This window comes from Paroedura picta, chromosome 9, assembly GCF_049243985.1.
Source record: "Paroedura picta isolate Pp20150507F chromosome 9, Ppicta_v3.0, whole genome shotgun sequence".
NCBI classification, from domain to species: domain Eukaryota; kingdom Metazoa; phylum Chordata; class Lepidosauria; order Squamata; family Gekkonidae; genus Paroedura; species Paroedura picta.
This window is the reverse complement of record NC_135377.1, coordinates 10,843,358-10,863,954: the sequence shown is the minus strand read 5'-3', so window position 1 is coordinate 10,863,954 and position 20,597 is coordinate 10,843,358. Positions and strand designations below refer to the sequence as shown.

General features: G+C 46.8%; 1 protein-coding gene across 2 annotated transcripts in view; it reads right to left on the bottom strand.

Annotated features, from left to right (window-relative positions):
* Positions 1 to 1,221: 1,221 nt before the first annotated feature.
* Positions 1,222 to 20,597, bottom strand: part of FAM91A1 (family with sequence similarity 91 member A1) — a 36,453-nt gene continuing 17,077 nt past the window's right edge. The window contains exons 13-24 of one of the 2 annotated variants that reach the window (XM_077351553.1): positions 19,099 to 19,211; positions 18,849 to 18,935; positions 17,559 to 17,691; positions 15,468 to 15,616; positions 12,824 to 12,958; positions 10,922 to 11,035; positions 10,052 to 10,124; positions 8,845 to 8,994; positions 7,704 to 7,811; positions 7,407 to 7,530; positions 7,182 to 7,251; positions 1,222 to 5,430 (exon numbers count right to left, since the gene is read on the bottom strand). In XM_077351553.1, coding sequence (XP_077207668.1) covers positions 5,233 to 5,430; positions 7,182 to 7,251; positions 7,407 to 7,530; positions 7,704 to 7,811; positions 8,845 to 8,994; positions 10,052 to 10,124; positions 10,922 to 11,035; positions 12,824 to 12,958; positions 15,468 to 15,616; positions 17,559 to 17,691; positions 18,849 to 18,935; positions 19,099 to 19,211 — 1,454 coding nt within the window. In that variant the 3' untranslated portion in view covers positions 1,222 to 5,232. The remainder of the gene's footprint in view (positions 5,431 to 7,181; positions 7,252 to 7,406; positions 7,531 to 7,703; positions 7,812 to 8,844; positions 8,995 to 10,051; positions 10,125 to 10,921; positions 11,036 to 12,823; positions 12,959 to 15,467; positions 15,617 to 17,558; positions 17,692 to 18,848; positions 18,936 to 19,098; positions 19,212 to 20,597) is intronic. The other variant, XM_077351554.1, reaches the window with a different exon arrangement.

Below are 20,597 nucleotides of genomic sequence, written 5' to 3'. Positions count from 1 at the left end.
GACCAGCAAAGCAGACTCTGCAGAGGAAGGCAAAGGCCAACCATGTGTTTCTCACTGGCCCTGAAAGGTTCTTACTGAAGTCACCATAAATTTGCAGCGAGTCAACAGCACTTTATACACACATTATAGGGACAGTGGTGTGTAGGGGGGAAATCAGGAAGAGTCACCATACCGCCCAATTGTCTGTTCTGTCATCCTTCCATCACCAGGGGAAGCAAGATGAGGCTATTTTGCCTGACACCTCCTCTTGCCATTGGACCTCCCAAACAGTGGAATATTATTTATTTGACTTATATTGTGCCGCTCCCAGACCAGCTGGCCCGTAGTGGCTCATATTATATCCATAAAGCCATAACACCAACATTATTTTTAAAAACCCTCCCCCCACCAGCTGTCAGATTAGCATTCTATGTGTCTGGGGAGATGTACCAAAGGCACCGGAGGACGGCCAGATCTTCTATGCCCTGGCCTCAACCAAACGCTTGATGGAAGAGCTCCATTTTTAAGCCCCTGCGGAACTCAAGAAACTGTATTGTTCCTGTTCCGCTAAGTTCTATGTAAACCTCCCTGAGCCTCAGTGGAGGGAGGTATAGAAATGTAAAAAAAGGTAAAGGTATCCCCTGTGCAAGCACCGGGTCATGTCTGACCCTTGGGGTGACGCCCTCCAGCGTTTTCATGGCAGACTCAATACGGGGTGGTTTGCCAGTGCCTTCCCCAGTCATTACCGTTTACCCCCCAGCAAGCTGGGTACTCATTTTACCGACCTCGGAAGGATGGAAGGCTGAGTCGACCTTGAGCCGGCTGCTGGGATTGAACTCCCAGCCTCATGGGCAGACAGCTTCAGACAGCATTTCTGCTGTCTTACCACCCTCGCCACAAGAGGCTCAGAAATGTAAACTAAATCAAATAAATCCTGGCAAGGCCCTTAGCTCTTCTGGTAGCTCTTCTCACCAGACAGCGGGGGCCAGGGTGAAAAAGGCCCTGGCCCTGGTTGAGGACAGGCAAACATCACAAAGGCTGGGCATCTCCCCCCTGAATTCCATCATTAGATTTTGGGGCTCTTAGGAGGATGCCAGAGGAAGGTGATCTGCTTCTGTAAGTGCCTTGTAGGATCCAACGTGCTGCTATTCAGCAGAGCCGGTTAACGCAAGCAATGAAAAACTAATCGAAGGACGACAGTATCTCCAGTGATAGAACAAGAAAGCCATTCTCCGCTAAAGATCCTGACCAGCAACACAGTTTTATTTGTAAACATTTATGTTACATGTGCCAATAATTTAATCAAATGCCAGGTTTTGTACATTTCACTGCATACTATCAACAATGTCAGAGTAGAGAAGGAAGCAACCAGGTTGCTTTTGAGCTGTGGGCGGGACCCTTCAAAAGTTTCAAAACTGTAAAAGCAATCTTAGAAATGGTCTTGGGGAAAGAAATATATGGGGGGGGGGGAGGAGAGAAAGAAGAGGAGACCAACTATGGAGGAGATTTGGACTCCTATAGCAGTGGAGAAGGAAGATACATAAAATTAGGGTAAATTCCAGCAAAACTGTTCAGAAGAATTTCCAAATCCTTTCACGGAGAGTCCAGTTAAAAATACTCTTGAAAGATGTCTCATTTATTCTCAAATTTGAGCAGCAAAATACATTTTCATTAGGAAACGCACAGACAACTTGTGAAATGTTAAGGCCTAAAACAAACATCACAAACTTGATTTTTTCTTTTCTTTTTTTAAACAAAAGCAGCTGGAAAAAGAAACACACAATGAAGCTCAACAGATTATAATTTTTGGTTAAATATAGCTTGTGTCTTTGTTCACAGTATATTTAATTATCACACCTTAAAATATAAGCAAAGGCGGCAAAAAGAATCCGTTGCGGTGTGTGACTAAGCTATTCGTTCTGCACCTTTTCTTATTATTATTTTTTTCCTTGGATGGGATATCTGCAGAGTGGGGCAGTGATACATCTTGAAATGGTCCCCTCCCCCCAACAAACTCACCTATGGAAAACAACCAAAAATCAGTTCCCCATAACCAATTCACACTTCACCTTTCAGGACTCCTAAGATGGCTTTGAAGAAATCAATGTCTAAGATGCAGCCTTTGAGCTCTACCATTTTTGGATTACATCATCTATCCAACTTGAACCACAACATTCAAGATGGTGGCAGGGCTCATTTATTGAGACTTCAAGACCACCTGCAGGAGAAACGAAGACGGGAGAGCCTCCCTGGGTGAGGAGCGCCATGTGAGGCAGTTCCAGAACAACAAAGCGACTCAAGAAGAATCTTGTGGGAATTTCAGCCCAACAAAATCTTGTGGGAATCTTGTGGGAATTTCAGCCCAAATTTTACGGACTCCTAGAGAAAACTGTTGGCCTGGGACACCATGCCATGCTTTGTTAAAGAAAAGGGTATCCTCACCCTGACAACCATAGCTATATAGCTCTCCAGATCTTGGCTGGCCATGTGGTTTGCAAGGTCTCCCTGCCCCCACTCCACTGAAAACTCTGACCACCGATTACTGAGCAGCAGCAATTGGATAGATGGATGGTATATAAACTGGCTCCACTTCAGGCAGGAGATGACTCTCATGGAGTACTGCTTGTTATTTTAACCATGTCGCAAAACAACGCACATTGATCACCGTTGGTGAAACTATCCTGAAGGTAGTCAGCAGAATTCAGAGAAACCTGCTTGAGGATTAAGACCACTTTTACTGATCTGCTTCAGGGGCTCGATTTACAGATAATAGCAAAGGCTTTACTTTCGTGCCTTGAAAAACTCCAACCAGAGTTCTGCGTATTCAGCTGCCCTTACTCAGAAGCTGGCCAGGCTGTTTGGGTGAGATGGGCTATTTTGAAGTAGCTGGTTACGGATTGCTACCTGTTTCAAGAACTAGCCTATCCCAGGGTCCTTACATTAGAAGGCAGTGAAGCGACACTGCTGTAGCTCCAGTATGACACAAACATATGTCTTCCTAGTCACAAATTAACGACGTGGACATGACAGACCCTTAGGTGGATTTTGATGTTGCATATCGTATAAAGCGAAGGGAGGACAATGGCAGCATAGTGGGGGCACAGATGGCTAGTGCATCACTGTGCGTGTGAGCATCTTGGTCATTCACGCTTTTTGGATGAAGTCAGGGATGGGGGGAAAGGGGAGAAGAACTCCAAACTTGAACGACAAACAGAGGCAAAATGAAATAAAGGAGAAATCAACTTCCAGCAATAAAAATTAAAAAAATAAACTGTATGCATTTTTCCAATTTTCAACAACGACAACAAAGTCTTTGTTTCTACCCTACATTAAAAAAAGAGGAATTTGTTATGACTGTTTTCTACTGTGAATGTCACTTTGATGTTCTCTGGGTCCTTGGTCCCAAAAACACTCCTATCACAAAAGCCAGTTAATGCGCAGTTTAAAAGAAAACAACCCAAACCTATTCCAAAAATACTCTACAAAAAAACCGCCCTCCCAATCCAATTCAAACATTTTAGACCACGTTGATTTGACACCATATATCCTAAACTCTTTGTACCGCTGTGATTTTGTGTTACAGCTGCACAGACGGCCCTGAAACGAGAGAAGCGTGGCCCAGAATTCTTAGAAATGATACCAAGCCAGCTGCTCAACAAACACTGTGTGCATGTCCCCTGCCCTTCTAGGGAGGGACTCTCGAAAAAGCTAGGAAGAATTAAATGCAACTATCTTCAGTTAACTGCAGCTGTCATGGGGGGGGAGAGGATACCCTCATACTATGGGCACGAGCCCCAATCAAACCTAACTGGGAGCCATACAAGAACACTACTGGAAACTTTCCAAAGGGCTGTATCCTAAACTATCCAAAGTAATACCTGCCCTGCTTACGGTTCCACAGAGTTTTATCAAGTCTCTGTCTATTCCTGCATAAAAGATCCAATGCAACTGTAACCTGTGTTTATTTTGTCCCATAAAAACATCAGTCACGGGTGGGACAAATCCCTCAAGCACTGCATCTATGCCGTCGCCAGAAGTATGCCACAGAACTTGCAAACTGCCAGAACTTCTGGAGATTGCATCCAGTGGTGTACATATGTTGCAGCATATCAGTCATCCTGTGCTTGATAGCCTACGGCTCACTTCACACAGCCCGTTTCCCACAAGCCGCACAACACGTGCTTGGAAATCCACGCCAGCCTGAAACCGTGTGCATGATTCAACTCCACAGCTACTGGTGGCAGCATGGTTGACGGTTGAATTCCGCGTCAAAGGATGGATTCACACAACTGACCGGGTCATGGGCCAGGAGTCATCATGTGCAAAAAACCCAAAACTCTTTATGGCTAAGTGGTGTTGAAGTGGACGTGTGAGCTGGCTTTCGGTTAACTGGGTTTTGCTGCCGTGGGGAGCAAAGGCCTATAAGTTTCCAGGTGTACTGCAAACATATTAAGCACTCAAAAGGGAGCGAGACAACGAAGGCCGTATGTACAGACAGCACCACATTCACCCCTGCTGTGACTCCACATATTTGCAGGGTCCCAACGATGAACAACAAAAAAAAGTTGAATCTAAAGGTTTTCCTTATGAGGCATCACTTAGCTTGAAATTAAATCTAAAAACCATGAACACATGGATGCCAATATGTCCCAGCCTTCTGTCTCACTAGTTCAACAAGCATATCCTCCCGGCATTATACAGAACCCCGTTCCCCAAGTCAAGATATTTTTGTTATACTATTTGAATAACACTTGTGCCTTTCTAAATGCCAAAAAAAGTGTTGTGTGTTAATACAATTTTAAAAATTAGCTTTTTTTGTTTTGTTTTTTTGGTTTGTTTTTCTTTTAATAAGCCGACATCACTAACATACAAAAAGTACCGTTATCTGCTGCGGCGGTGTAAAAATCCAGCGGTCGGAAAAGCCTACGGAGGGTGCCCTCGGTTATAATAGAAAGACAAGGCCGTCTCGAGATAGAAAGAGGAAACGGGCTGACAACTGAAAAGCTTCCGGGGCCGACAACTGAAAAGCTTCCGGTGGCAGCGAGACATGCAGGAACGAACAGAAAGGCAAATCTGGATGCGTCTCCCCAGGTTGTGCACGCTACGCTTTAGGAACACTATCGTTGGCAGAGGCCGTGCCACGGTAGCAGTACCCTCCTTTGAAGTTGGCACTGTCCAGCTGGACGCAGTGGGTTACCGGGAAGTAAGGCGGCGACTTGTGGACACCACGTGGCGGACCCCCCCCCCTTCGTGCTACTTCAGATGGTCTTGGGGCACGGCAGCGATGAGGACAGAAGAAGGAGACCGTCCGTTCCATTCTGATAAGACACCGTCCTTGAACATGAGGTTCTTAGCGGGAAGCGGGACCCCCGTGTCGGAGCCAGCGGGAAGAGAAAGTAAACTCGAAGAAAAGCTGGCCTCGGAGAGGAGCTCCACTGTTGAAATGCTTTCCTGAGGAGGGGGAGGAAAACATAGGGGGGGGGGACGGCTTGTTACAATAGGATAGAAGAGGTGGTTTTTTGTACCCCACGTTTTACTACCCGAAGGGGTCCCAAAGTGGCTTACAATCGCCTACCCTTCCTCTCCCCACAACAGACACTCTCTGAAGCAGGAAAGGCTGAGAGAGTTCTGGAAGAACCGTGAATGGCCCAAGGTGACTCAGTTGGCTGCACGTGGAGGAGGAGTGGGAATCCAACCTGGTTCTCTCTAGATTAGAGGCCACCACTCTTAAGCACTGCACCATGCAGGCTGTAATGTCTTTTTCGGGCCAACAACTAGTTGAAAGTCTGGACTTTCCCAGCTAGTTCAGACCTCTCAGTGGAAGTTTTTTGTAGGACAAAAGGCACTGAAAATCCCCTTGTTCTTCTGGCCATTTTATGTTTGGGGGAGGGCACAAAGAGGTTAGGGGAGGAGATGCATCTATTGGTGCAGTCCATCACAGGCCCTCTCAAAGCTCCTTATATTGATGTAGCCTCTCCCCAGTGACCAAGAATCTAGCATGGGGCTTGCTGCTCCTCTCTTTCTCCCCTGCCACCTTCAGTCTCTTGGACCAAAGTTTCTCGGCACTAGAGATAGGAACTCAGAACCTTGCCATAAGCACACGGCCATGTTTTCGTTGAATGGGGCATGGGCCTTTTACAGACTCATGCGACTGGGTTCCATGCATGCCTGTCGTCTTCTGATCCTAGTCCACTGCCTCAGTGAATCACTGTCTTATAAACATGGTCAGGCCCGACTGGGTCTGGGTGCAGTTTTGGAGGCCTCACCTCAAAAACGATGTGGACAAAATTGAGAAGTTACAGAGGAGAACAGTGAGGATGATCCGGGGTCTGGGGACCAAGCCCTGTGAGGAAAGGCTGAGGGACTTGGGAATGTGGAGCCTGGAGAAGAGGAGGTTGAGAGGGGACATGATGGCTCTCTTGAAGGATCTGAGAGGTTGTCAATTGGATGAGGGCAGGGAGTGGTTCCTGTTGGCTGCAGAGGAGAGGACCTGCAGTAATGGCTTTAAATTAGAATGGTACCAGCTAGATATCGGGAATTTTTTTTTCATTGTCAGAGTAGTTCAGCAATGGATTCAGCTACTTAAGGTGGTGGTGAGCTCCCAACCCTCTCGCTCATCCACTGCAACCTGCCAGCCCCCTGAATCTTCACAGAATCAGCTTCTCTGTTTGATGGCTATCCAGCCTCTGTTTAAAAATCTCCAAAGTTGGAGAACCCACCACCTCCAGAGTTGATGTGGGTAAAGCAACCAGCAAGGTCGAGATGCCTGGCAGCAGCACGCAGGTTCTCTCATGCCACAGGCAGCCTTTCTAAGCTCAGCAGACTTAACAGCTGCCTCCATTGTGTCATGGGCCTTCTGTGACATCACAGCAAACAAGCCAAAGGTATCGAAAGAGACTCGTCAAACAGGGTAGAGAGGGGCCAAAGGAAGATCAAGTGAAACTGAAAGGGGAGACGGATGTTTGCATACACAGCACTGCTGGAAGAGAAGGGGACAGGTAACACTCCTGGCACAGGGTACTAGCTAGACCCTAAGGCAGGGACTCAGATCAGCAAAGAGAAAATGGGCGGTTAGGGGGGAAGCCATGAAAGCCAATCCCGTAACATTTACTGCCCCGATGCACTTGTATTTTTTTTTAAAAGAGGAAGTTGTGTGCAAATGCCAAAACAAAGAATGCATATATGATTCTTACATATTTTACCTGGAATGAATGAACAAAGCTAAGGATCTGTAGAGAAAGTTTTCTACTGGAATGTAATAATTTTTTCAGGCTGTCCAAAGAAAACAAAGAAAAATATTAAAATGGTCACCTAAATGTTTCATGAGACCCACATTACTATGCCGAGCGAATAGTGTTTCCGCCTTCCCCTTCTCCCTCTATGCCAAAGGATCCTCAGAGGGAAGCGGCGGTCAAACAAAACCTCACCTGTCTTTGCTACACAGCCCGTGGCTGGCAATTTTTCGGCAGACTTTCCGGTTTAATTCAGAGCTGAAGAGTGGAATGCCAAAGCAGAGCTCCAAGGGAACCCATTCCAGTTCTGTGGTGGGGACTGCAGAAAGGGCAAAGAACAGATGAGGCCGAACTGACAAAAAGAGCTTCCAATTAACCCAGGGGCACACTGCCTTCTTGTACAGTTACAGCATTCAAGCCATAGCATTCCTCCAGAAACTGAGCCTTTGGTGTCCTTTCTTCCATGCAGGAAGAAACCCCCCACTCGATTACCTTCAGGACTCTGCTTTCCTGCAGGATCCATGGGTGGCTCTTCGATGACCATCTCAAACGATTCCGTGCTCCCATTTACATCTGAGCCCAGCGCCAGCTCCGGCTCACCTGGGGGGAAAGAGAAAGGCCAGTTGTGATGCAGCGGAATCAGACTGCATTCTCGGCCGTACCTGTGCGTGCAGAGAAGGTGGCGCTTATCTGGGGGCCTGGCACGTGTGGCTTTTTAGCTATGTCTCCTTCAGGGGGGGGGCAACCTCATTGAACAGGCTGTTGCTTTTAGGACTCCACTGCAAAATAGTGGAGGGGATGTGGAAAATCATAGAGTCTGTCACAGTGTTGGGGTGGAAGGTTCCCTGAAATATCAGGAGGCGCCAAACCAAGGTCTTGGGAAAGAGTCTCCCCAAGTGGAACCTGCCTGTGGCTTTTCTGAAGCACGTCCTGCAACGGAGGAGGTGGAGGAAAGCTAAGACCAGCTTTTTGCTTTCGGGGAAAGAGATGCTGTTTGGCTTCAAAGAAAGGGAAGGGGTTCTCCATGAAGATTCACCATCCCAGAGAGACATCGGGAAATCTGTGTTTATGGTCAAGCTGAGGACAGACAATGCCTGTCCAAGATGAACTCAACAATTTTCACATCAGTAAGCCGGTAGGCAATGACCCCAAAGCTCTCTGGTTTTCCCGGTCCATCTGAGACCTTTGGACTTTATCCCCAAGACTCAAGAAGCAAACAGGTGCCAGGTTAATGCACTGGCATGTGCCATGCTGGGGAATGCTGTCCTGGCAGATGAACAGCATGGTATGCTTTCATTATGTGACCCTGCTTTGGATAATACCCCACGTTTCACAACCCAAAGGAGATTCAAAGCAGCTTACAATAGCTTTCCCTTCCTCTCCCCACAACAGACACGCAGTGAGGTAGGTGGGGCTGAGAGAGCTCTGACAGAACTGCTCTGTGAGAACAGCTCTTACAGAACTGTGACTAGCCAGCTGCAAGTGGAGGAATGGGGAATCTGACCCAGCTTTCCAGATTAGAGGCCCTCGCTCTTAACCGCTACACCAAACTGGTGCTGAAGGACTAGTGCCGGTTCAAATGCTACCAAGGCCACCAAATTCTGCCTCTATGACTGACTGCCGACCAACCAACCTTTCCCATCAGAAGCGTCACTCAGCTTTCGGTGTACTTGATGACTGGAAGAGTTCAGCATTGTGATGTAGCCACAAAAGTGTTGCAGATCCATCTTTTCCCTTAAAGTCCGCAGTGCTCTATGGGTACCCATGTTGACGCGGGAAAATTCTAGAAAATGCAAAATAATGTACATATTCTTCATTCCGAGAGAATGGCACCTAAAGGCATGTCACTGGAATAAACCGCTTGATGACCCCTTGGCGCCAGGTTGAGCAGAGGAAACCTTGGTGTTTATTTCTTTGTACAGAAACACAGGAGACACACAACAACAGAAGAGAGGGCAGAGAAAGTTTCAAGTAGGTGCCTGGGCAGTTACCATGGGCTTCAGCAGAACCATCAGGCCACCCCTGTCTGTTCCCTCTGTGGTTCCTGGCCTTTTGGTATTGGTGATGCACAACTCCAAATCCAGTTGGTATGGTGACCCATCCAAAGCTGGCTCAAAGTATGTTGGTGCCCTAGGCAAACTATGACCTTGGCCCCCATCTAGCTAAGCGTCCCACTTTCCATAGAGGATAACCAATTGTTTTTGAGAAACCAAGACTCCAAAAAAGGGGGATTTGGAGACCAAGTCATATGAAGACAGGTTGAGGGAGCTTGGTCTGTTTAGCCTGGAGAGAAGGCAACAAAGAGGTAATATGATAATACATGAAGGGCTGTCATATAGAACATGAAGCAGAGTGGTTTTCTGTTGCCACAGAAGGTCGGACCAGAACCAATGGCTAAACATCTGGACCCAGGACCACTGGCCTTCAGCCCACTTGCTGAGGCTTCGTCATCCACTTCTGCATCCTGATCTACAGGCTGGGACACGCTGCTCTTACCGATTCACTTTTCAGCATTCCAAGAGTATGGGTCGTGCTCACCAGGCCATCTAAAGGGGAGGTGTTCTTTTTCTTTTGCCCCAAAGTTTGCTTTTCTTGCATTACTGGACAACCTCCTGATCTGTGTAGAAGCGTGCAGGTTTTCTGCATCTCTGACATGAGCAACCCCACTCACTAGGATAGTGGGATTCTGGACTTGAACCAAGTATATTATATTCGTTGGGACTTGAACCAAGTATATTATATTATATATATTTATATATGTTAATATAAGAAATAAATAAAAACAAAGTAGCATAGGTTTAAATTGCAGCCAGACATCCCTCCCCTTCCATGTCAGTTACCTCCTTGCTGTTCCGCTTCATCAAATGGGAATGGCATATGAACCGTCTCCCCGATCCCGAGCATTCCGTGCCCCTAAAAGCAAGGCAAGAGTGGAGGGTCAAGCAAGCCACAACTCTTTTTAAAGACAATTCCCAGTGTTTCTAGTCCTTGCTGTGCCACGGAACTATGTGGATATGAGACCACCAGAGTTTCATCTTTCACTAACTTGGGCCTGTCTCAGAAATCCATTTTAAGGCTAAACAGGAAAATACTGCCAAGTGGAAAGACCCTCCGGGGCTCTCTGGTTTTCTCAAAAAGGGTTTCGTGAAATCCTGGAATTTCTTGATGGCCTTGGAAGGCTTTCTCAAATGAGTGGGGGTTAATTAATTTTAATAAATTTTTAAAAATGTGTTAAACATTTATCAGGAGATATGAACATATATGGTCAGACTGACCTGCCCTACCTCTCCCAAAACGGTCAATGATGGGCCTTGGAGGGGGTGGGAAGAGGAGGGGTCCCAGGTGGGCATGTACACAGCGATGCTTCCCAACAATATTCTGCATGATTGCTCAACTTTGGGAGTTTTGCAGAGCCTGAAGAATGTTTCAGGAGTTTTTCAGTGGTAAAAAAGTTGGGAAAGGCCAATTTAAACCTAGCTTCTGCCTGAAATGTTGACAAATCAGCATTAGAGCTACGCATGACCTCACTCCCTGACATTTTGTAGCTGGCTCCACATCTTGAGGAAGTCATTAAAAATACCTTATTACAAACCATGCAAGGGAGAATGTGTTGATTGCATTTCACCCCCCCCTTCCCTTCTGCTCAGCAGAAATCAAAATGAACACAAGAAATAGCACTCAAGCCCTGCTGCACACGAGCATTTCAGTACCTGGATCAGAACGGCGGAATGGGTTAAAGCGTCATTCAACATGGTGAGCACGTTTGAAGTTGGGACCACTCCTGGGTCGTGCCCCCATGACGTTATTAATAAGCGATCATAACCCTGGATGGGAGGAGAGAAAAACACAACAATCTGGTTTAAACAGGTCACATCTGTTATTGGAAAGGCTCTTCTCCATCTGCAAACAGGGCTATGAAGATATACATATATTTCATTTTTTCTTTTCTTTTCCTTATCATTCAACCCAGCAGCCCAAAATCTAGTGTTTTAAAAATTCAGGGCAGCTTAAATGTATGTGGTCAATAGATTCAATGTGATTAAGGTCATAACTGCATGTTTTGTCTGAATACAAAATACCAGTGTATCTACCAGGTGGTAGACTGTTAAAGACATGCCAACCTAAAATTAGGAGGCAACATCAAGGGAAGATCTTGGTCTTTATGCCCTGTTGTTGGCCCTCTAGAGCAGGGGTAGTCAAACTGCGGCCCTCCAGATGTCCATGGACTACAATCCCCATGCGCCCCTGCCAGCAAACACTGGCAGGGGCTCATGGGAATTGTAGTCCATGGACATCTGGAGGGCCGCAGTTTGACTACCCCTGCTCTAGAGGAACTGGTTGGCCTCTGTGCGAGACAGGATGCTGGACTAGATGGACCGTTTGTGTGTTCTAGCAGGGCTCTTCTAATATTCTTATCAGGGGAAGGCCTCGGCCTCGGCCTCTCTGCCCTGTTGTTGGCCCTCCAGAGGAACTGGTTGGCCACTCTGTGAGACAGGTTGTTGGACTAGATGAACCATTGGTTTGATCCAGCAGGACTCTTCCTATGTTCTTATACTAGTTTGTGATGTGAAGTTAGCTATTAGCAATGTCAGTTTACACTAGCACACATAAATCTGAAAGGACCTCACCAACAAATATTCACAGAGAACAAGCTGATGATCTGTGTGAACACATGGACCTGCCTTATAGTGACTTAGACTGTCAGTCCGTCAAGGTCAATATAACCTACTGAGACTGGCAGCGGACTGAACCTGGTACCTTCTGAATGGCTCTGTCTCTGAATGGCCACAGCTCCTCTCCAAGCATATACGCGGTCCACTGGGAGGCCTGGGACATTTATTGTAGCTAAGCATCATAGAATCATAGAATCATAGAGTTGGAAGGGGCCATACAGGCCATCTAGTCCAACCCCCTGCTCAACGCAGGATCAGCCCTAAGCATCCTAAAGCATCCAAGAAAAGTGTGTATCCAGCCTTTGCTTGAAGACTTCCAGTGAGAGGGAGCTCACCACCTCCTTAGGCAGCCTATTCCACTGCTGAACTACTCTGACTGTGAAAAACTTTTTCCTGATATCTAGTCTATATCGTTGTACTAGTCTATATCAGCTACAGGGGAAATTAAAATGCCAGGAAGACAGATGGGGATGGGGAAGCTTACCTGGTTAAGCCCTTACAGTATGCCTTGTAAGGCAAATAATCTTTCTCCCCTATGGTTCCATGTTGGTACCATCTTCTAGTTCTAGAATTTCCTATTTTGACTCTATGAGATTTCCCACTATCTGAATCTGTTAAAAGAAGGAAAACCAACTACTTTCCTTAAAAAAACAGCTATTGTCAGTGTAGTGTTTGCATTCTCATTCTGAATGCATTGCATTTTCTCGTATTGTTTAGTCAAGCTGACTAAAGCATGTTAAAGATGTTGCTATCTGAACTTAAGAGGAAGGCGCCTGAAGTCTTCTATCCTGGGTTGGATCTCAGATACTTCAACACTAACTAAACATTCTGGGAAAATTGGCAACTTCCACCCATGTGCACAAAGGCTGCAGAACTAACAAGTTCAGGATCAGTACGATTACAGAAGACTTCAGTTCCCTTCAAATATGAACCACTTGCCTGGAAAATATCTGGAAGTTTTCGAAGTCTTGTTCCTTTAGACAGCAAAAGGGACGGGGGTCCTTGGCCAGTGATGTGATAAATATAGAGCTTGAACCACACTGAGCTAACTTCTGGAATGGATGGTCCAATGTGCTGCGGAAACATTAAAAATAATGACAATTTGCAACACAGTGTGAGTTTTTGTGAAAGTGAGCAGTGACTCACAAAAGCACATACCCTGCCACAAGTTTCTTGGTTTTTTAAAAAAAGAGTTGGTTTTTATACCCCGCTTTTCACTGCCCGAAAGTCTCAAAGCGACTTATAATTGCCTCCCTTTTCTCTCTGCATAACAAACATCCTGTGAGGTAAAAGTGGGGCTGAGAGAGCTCAAACAGAAGTGCTCTGTGAGAACACCTCTAACAAGACTGTGACTAGCCCAAGGTCACCCAGCTGGCTGCACGTGGAGAACTGGGGAATCAAAGCTAGCTTGCCAGATTAAAAGGCCCCCTGCTCTTAACCACTACACCAAGCTAATCTTAACACCGCCCGTGGCGCCATGGGCGCCACGGACTAAATAAAACGGTAAGGCGTTCTGAGGCGGGATGTGTCCGGGATGAGGAAGGGTCCGGATTGGACCCTTCCTCCGGACAGACAATCGGAGGGACCAATCGGCAGGCGCAAAGCGCCTGCCGATTGGTCCCTCCAATTCCCAGCCCCGAGCAATTGCGAGCCGCGCACAGCGCGGCTCGCAGTTGCTTCTTTGCCGCCGGCCTGACGCCCCGAGAGGCCAGCCCGCATGGCCACAACAGAAACCTCCGGGTAAACACCAACATAAAAAAAAAAAAAAAAAAAGGCCGGCCGCTAGGGAGCCCCCGGCCTGACGCCCCGAGAGGCCAGCCCGCATGGCCCCAACAGAAACCTCCGGGGAAACACCAACATAAAAAAAAAAAAACAACAGACGAAAAGCCCCATTCCTTAGCGCTCCTCACATTAAGCCGCCGCCCTGGGGGCTCCCAGCCCACATGGCCGCTATGGAAACCTCCGGGGAGACACCGACATAAAAAAGAAAAAAAAACCCGAAAAGCAACATTACCTGGCTCGCCGTCTATAGCAGTGGTCCCCAACCTGCGGGCCGCAGCCCGGCGCCGGGTCACGAAGGCCATGGCGCCGGGCCGCAGCTCCCTCTCCCCGCCCCCCCCCGCAGTAAAAAACTTCCCAGGCCGCAAGCTTGTGGCCCGGGAAGCTACTTACTGCGAGAGGGCGGGGAGAGGGAATCAGGGCCGGGCTGCGCCCGTGCAGGCCGTGCCCGCGCGGCCCGATCCGCGGGCGTGGCTTCCGGGCACGGCCCGATCCGCGGGCGTGGCTTCCGGGCGCGGCCCGATCCGCGGGCGTGGCTTCCGGGCGCGGCCCGATCCGAGCCGGGTGCGGCTCGATGCGCGGGCGCGGCCGCAACCAACAACGGGCTGCCCTGAGCGGCTCCAGACTCCAGTAATCAGCTCTCTCCTGCCCTCCAGCCCGGCTGCCTCCGCTTCCTGCCTTGCGCACGCACTCCGGTAAGCCACGGGCCGGGGGGTGGGCCAGGATTACTCGCTGCCGCCTCCCCAGATGGCCAACACCTGGCCTCGGTGCTCTGGCCCCGCTGGCACCTCTACCTCCACAGCCTCCCTAGAGCCTGCTGTATTTGGATTACAGCGGGCTTATTTTCTAGTGTTATACATAAGAAGGCTATACTATCACAGAATGGTTGAGAAAGATACTTTAATAAAGGCAAAAGAACTGTGAACACACTATTGCTGCTTGTATTATCCCACCATATTTATCATGTCCTGGCCCCAACCGGGTGGAATGAGCTCTCGAAAGAGCTGAGGACCCTGACAGAACTCTCTGGGTTCCGCAGGGCCTGCAAGATGGAGCTCTTCCACCAGGTGTTTGGTTGATGTTGGGGTAGTAAGTTCAGGTCCCTCCCTCTGTAGTCCATCGCCCCCGTGGACATCTCTCAGAGCAACAGCGACTGTTATCGGAAGAGTTGAGGGATGGTATGGAGGATGTAGATCAGGGGTAGTCAAAACTGCGGCCTTCCAGATGTCCATGGACTACAATCCCCAGAAGGCCCTGCCAGGATTTGCTGGCAGGGGCTCCTGGGAATTGTAGTCCATGGACATCTGGAGGGCTGCAGTTTGACTACCCCTGATGTAGATTGTTGACTGCCCCTGCCAATTTTGATTGTACTGAGGTTTTTATCTGGCTTTTATGCAAACCACCATGAGCCGGCCGGGCTGAGAGCAAAGGTCTATAAAACCAATAATAAATAAATGTTAAAAATAATGGAACAAGGACTCAAAAACGTTCCAACAAGAGGAGAGCTTCTATGTGGAAGGGGTGCTGTACGTCACACCTTAATCTGAGACCCTTTGAAGGTAAACCTCAGCATTCCGAACACAGCCCAGACGCTAAACAGAAACAGAAGAAATTTAGAGTGGAAATATGACCTTGGTGGCCAGTTCTGGTCAGCCATTAGGCTGCTGAGTTGTGAACGACCAGCAGCCTCCAAATGGTCTTCAAGGGTAGGCTCATATAAAGTCCACTGTGACAGTCCGTTACGAATCACTTTTCGGATTCCGTGCAAGGTTTGAGCTTTCATTCTGTTTATTTCTTTTTTTACCTGAGGCGTACAGCTGCTGATGGGGCGTATTTCGTTGGTGAGAGGAGCCATGGAGACGAGCAGCGTGTAGTTTTTGTTCAGAACTCTGCTGCAGGTCGCCGGGTCCAGGCCGAGCAAGCTTTCGCAGCGCAGCAAATCCAGGGGGAAACCTACGTGAACAACAATGTCACTCGGAATACAGATAGAGAACGAACATGTACAGCAGCAAAGGGTACGGGAAAAGGAGGAGGGGGGAAATACACATTTAGAGGGGTCTCTTCTCTTGCACTTCTCTTTGGATGTTAAAATCAACTTCATTCTTTAAAGACGCTTTATTCGTTAGGGACACCCGTTCGAGCGTATTATCTCACTCAGCACACATAGTCATAAAAAAAGGAAAAGTTATGTTCCAGAAGGAGACATTTGGAACTGACTAGGTCAGACTAGGATCTGAGAGGCCCGGATTCAAATCTCCACGCTGTCGTGGACACTCCCTGGCTGCCCTGAAGCCAGTCGCACACTCTCACCCTCACCTGGCCAGGTTTAACATATGTTGCAAGCCGCTGTGGGCTAGCTGGTTCTGGGAGTGGCAGCATGCAAATAAAATAAATAAATAATGGGATCTAAAAAATTACTGCCAGTGTGCCCAAAGGATGCCTAGAGGGATTCTTTAAAAACTCCCCACCACCACTTTGAACAGCAGGCTAAACCACCATTTCCAAAACTATAGTTGAAAGTTCTTTTGTTTCAATTAATATTTTTATTGATGTCCTTCACACTCCATCTTTCTCTACTCTGTGGACCTGTAAGTAGCTCACATTTATTTATTCAGTAAATGTACAGGCTGTTCCCTTCTGTGGGAAGGCTTGGGGCAGTTTGCAATATTAAAATTCTAGTTAATTAAAATACAATAAAACCTGATGACCCATAATGCTCCATTGTCCTCCCATATATATTGTGCTGCGGCTCTCTATGAACCTTGACCACCAGCTTTATTAAAGCATAAAACATGCAGGTTAAGATTGAAAGGGCAACTTCAGATGAGCCCAACAAGACTCCTCACTGTGTTTCTTCAACAGGGAGTCCCTGGCTCCATTTCACAGACTTTTTTTGTGGTTGAAGGCAACCGCCATGTGGCATGGTAAGCAGGGATGGGCATGAACTGGCTGATGAACTAACTTTGGGCTGGTTTGTGGTTTGCTATACTAAAGAACCACAATGAACTTCCATGAATTATGATGCAGTTCATGAAGAAGCAGAAAGCAGGGCTTTTATAGATGCTTGGTAACCCCTTGCTTTTTGCTCCCTGCAAAGAGCTGCAAGGAGTAGAAAGCAGGGGTTTAAAGGGCTCACAAACCAGTTCAGTTTGCAAAACATTGTATCAATTTGTGGTTCTGTCACAAGCCGTGAACCAAAAAGATTTGCTTTATGCCTATCCCCAGTGGTGAGGGACCTTCTAGACCGTCCCGGGAAACCAGTTTCACAAATCTTTATTCTAGTGACGGACCTTTATAGTAGAAGTGAATATATTTTGGGGCAACAATTTACACAACACATCCCTCCATAATTTAAGGTAGAAAGTTATCCATGTTTAATAGCCTTGAGACCTTTTAAAATAGGATATTTTTACCTAGAGCAGGGGTAGTCAACCTGTGGTCCTCCAGATGTTCATGGACTACAATTCCCAGGAGCCCCTGCCAGCATTTGCTGACAGGGGCTCCTGGGAATTGTAGTCCATGAACATCTGGAGGACCACAGGTTGACTACCCCTGACCTAGAGCACAAAAAGTCTTGCCTGTCGACCATTTGACTGAGAACACTAACATTTCTGACCTCACAGTCAGCTGTTGTCATTGGAATAACATACACTAGGACTGACCAATGCAAACCTAATGCAAACCTAAAAGAACTCCACAGACTGACCAATGCAAACCTAAAACAATAGCAATAACAACAAAGTAAAGACAAGTAAAGAAAGGGATATAAAAGAAATCTCTGCTCTTGACGGCTATACTTTCAATTACACCCAAAATTGGTAATAGCATTTCCATCATTACAGATCATAAAAATGAGTAAATAGCTTCCCCGAAAATAGAGATGTTTTCATTGTACCGTTGTTGGGTTGTTCAGGCTGAGTAACTTGAGCCACCAGGTCCTTATTGTGCCTCAGAAAGAGGATAGTGTTTCGCAGAGTAAGTGCATGATCAAAGTATCTCTGTGCTTCTCCCTCTCCTGTGCTCTGAACCTAAATAAGGGAACACGAATGCAGGCTTGTCTTAAACTGTTTATGCAAATACTTCATACAGAAAACTGAATTACTGTACAAGATTTCCCAGCGGGCCATTATGAACATGCAGCTGCTTTGATCCCCTAAAAAACAAGACATTCCAATGTCAAATACAGGCTATTATATTTCTAGTACTTCAGTCATCACAGCTTTTCCGTTCTAAAGAGACAGACAAGTTTAAAGGAAATGTCAATTGCAGATAACTCAGTTATGTGAAAACCTCCAGACAGATACCTCATGCTAAGTTTCAGACAGTGTCAAGTCAAAGGCCTGCTTGGAAGAAGGCAAATATAATTTGACAACCTGACCAGTCAACGTTAACAACATGAGCTTCCTATTTAATTGTTCTGTAGTTTGAACAATCAGTTGGATTAATATGTTCTTCCATAAACAACAACACAGTCCATCATAGTGACAACATAGCATAACAAGGAATGGTCAAATACCTGCTCAAAGTCCCCTGCCACGGGTCTATGGGGTAACCTTATCTACAGCTAGAATTCTGAGAACCCCTTTGCCAATTTGCAACCAAGATATTCAGCAGTTTAATGGGATATCCCAGAGGTCTCATAAGGGCAAAGTTTTCAATAACAGGGTGAACAGCACTTGGCTCCTCCCCCAATGGGCTCTTAGGAAAATAAAAACATCAGGCCTGGGAAGAAGGGGTTAGGATGCACAGCATCCATGCAGCTGCCATTTGGAACCCACCAAAGGAATTACGCTTGAAGCAGAACTGTCCTTCAAAAGCAAAGCATGTCTTTGATAAATGGGGATGAAGTAGGCAGCACCAACTTTCTCACGAAGAGTTCCCATGAAAGAGCCAGGCTGTGCAGAAAAGAACTCCACAGAGAATGCAGCTGTTACAGCAACAGAGGAAGCTGCCTTATACTGAGTGAGACCATCAATCCATCATGGTCATGGCTTTCTATTCAGATTGGCAAGGGCCCTCCAGGATCTCAGGAGGTGGCCTTTCCCATCACTTCCTGCCTGGTCTTTTTAACTGCAGATGCTGGGGATTGAACCTGGGACGTCCTGCATGTCAAGCAGAGGCTCTTCCACTGAGCCACAGCGCAAGTTGACCACTGGGACCTCCACAGTATGCAACCGATGCTTACCTTTTCAAGTTCTATGAGAAAACTGTCCAGTGATTCATCTGACAACTTTCCAACTTCAAACATGGTCACTGCATGGCTTTTCAAATTCTACAAGTAAAAACCAACACACAAGCAACTTTAACCAAGAAGTCCAAAATAAACTTTCCAAAGAACTGACTGGAAAAATGGCTGATTTTTTTTTTAAAGGACTAAATTTTTAGAGTAAAAACCTACGGGGCATTTATAAAAATTTTAGTATTCTGATACATACCGGTGAAAGATTCCCCATCATTAGAAAGGCAGTGAGAGTTGAATCAAACAGGAAGGCTATGCGCTTGGTGTGCCCACTAGACAGGCTTAAGCTGCTCACGCTGGCTGTATCTGCTAATAAAGCAAAAAACAATGAGGCAATTTTAAATTATTTTATTTGGCATCTAGCATTCCGAGGTTGGTAAAATGAGTGCCCAGTTTGCTGGGTGGTAAACGGTAATGACTGGGGAAGGCACTGGCAAACCACCCTGTATTGAGTCTGCCATGAAAACGCTAGAGGGCGTCACCTCAAGGGTCAGACATGACATGACCCGGTGCTTGCACAGGGGATACCTTTACCTTTAAGGGCCCAATAGTACAATAGGCTTCTATCATAACCAAATCACCCATTTTCTTCTACTTTTTTTTTTTGCCTGCCCTAACCCCATTGGCTGACCTACTCTAACATCACAGGAGGACTGCAGTACTCTAGCAAGTGAATTCCCAAAGCAGTCAGTTTTTGGCCACAGGCAGGTAAGCTTCCCACCTCACACACTGGTGACATGACAGAGACTGAGGAACACCTTGAGTGTCAATCCCCTTGGCAGCTACAGGCTCAGTTGCTCTGATGTCATAAGGGACTTAAAAGCCAGATACCAGACAGCAGACAAAGAATGGCCACAATCAATTTTGGTTAAATTACACAACATGGATATGAGCTTTTGAGTGACACTACTGTGGTACAGAAGAGCCTCTTGTGGCGCAGAGTGGTAAGGCAGCAGCCTGAAAGCTTTGCTCATGAGGTTGGGAGTTCGATCCCAGCAGCCGGCTCAAGGTTGACTCAGCCTTCCATCCTTCCGAGGTCGGTAAAATGAGTACCCAGCTTGCTGCTGGGGGGTAAACGGTCATGACTGGGGAAGGCACTGGCAAACCACCCCGTATTGAGTCTGCCATGAAAACGCTAGAGGGCGTCACCCCAAGGGTCAGACATGACTCGGTGCTTGCACAGGGGATACCTTTACCTTTACCTTACTGTGGTACAGATTAGCTGTGCTCTCTCAGAACCCTCTGTACAATTCTTGTTGCTTCTGTGTGCAGCCAAAGCAAGATAGTCCCTTTCTACACATCAAACCTACCAATTCATTCTTTCAAAAATCAGCGTAACTATGTTTTGTGACAGAACAAATCCGAAGCACTATTATTTATTTTTAAGGTGTATCAGCCTCCTTTCCACCTTATGGGAACTCAAGGCAGCTTACAATGAAACTCCAATAAAATACATGCAATATGTAAAAATCGCAAATTAAATCAATAATTCAAAATTACTGCTAGACGGAAGAACTAAAAGTAATCAAACACCATCATGCATATAACCATCATCAGCTGTGACAGTGGTACAGATAAAAGGGGAGGGGGTGGATGTTTCCAGAAAATCGTGGTTCAATTAAACTATGGCCACCGAGTACATCTTGATTCTGACAAAGAGTGCTTTGACCCTCAAAAGCCTCCACCCTGAAACTC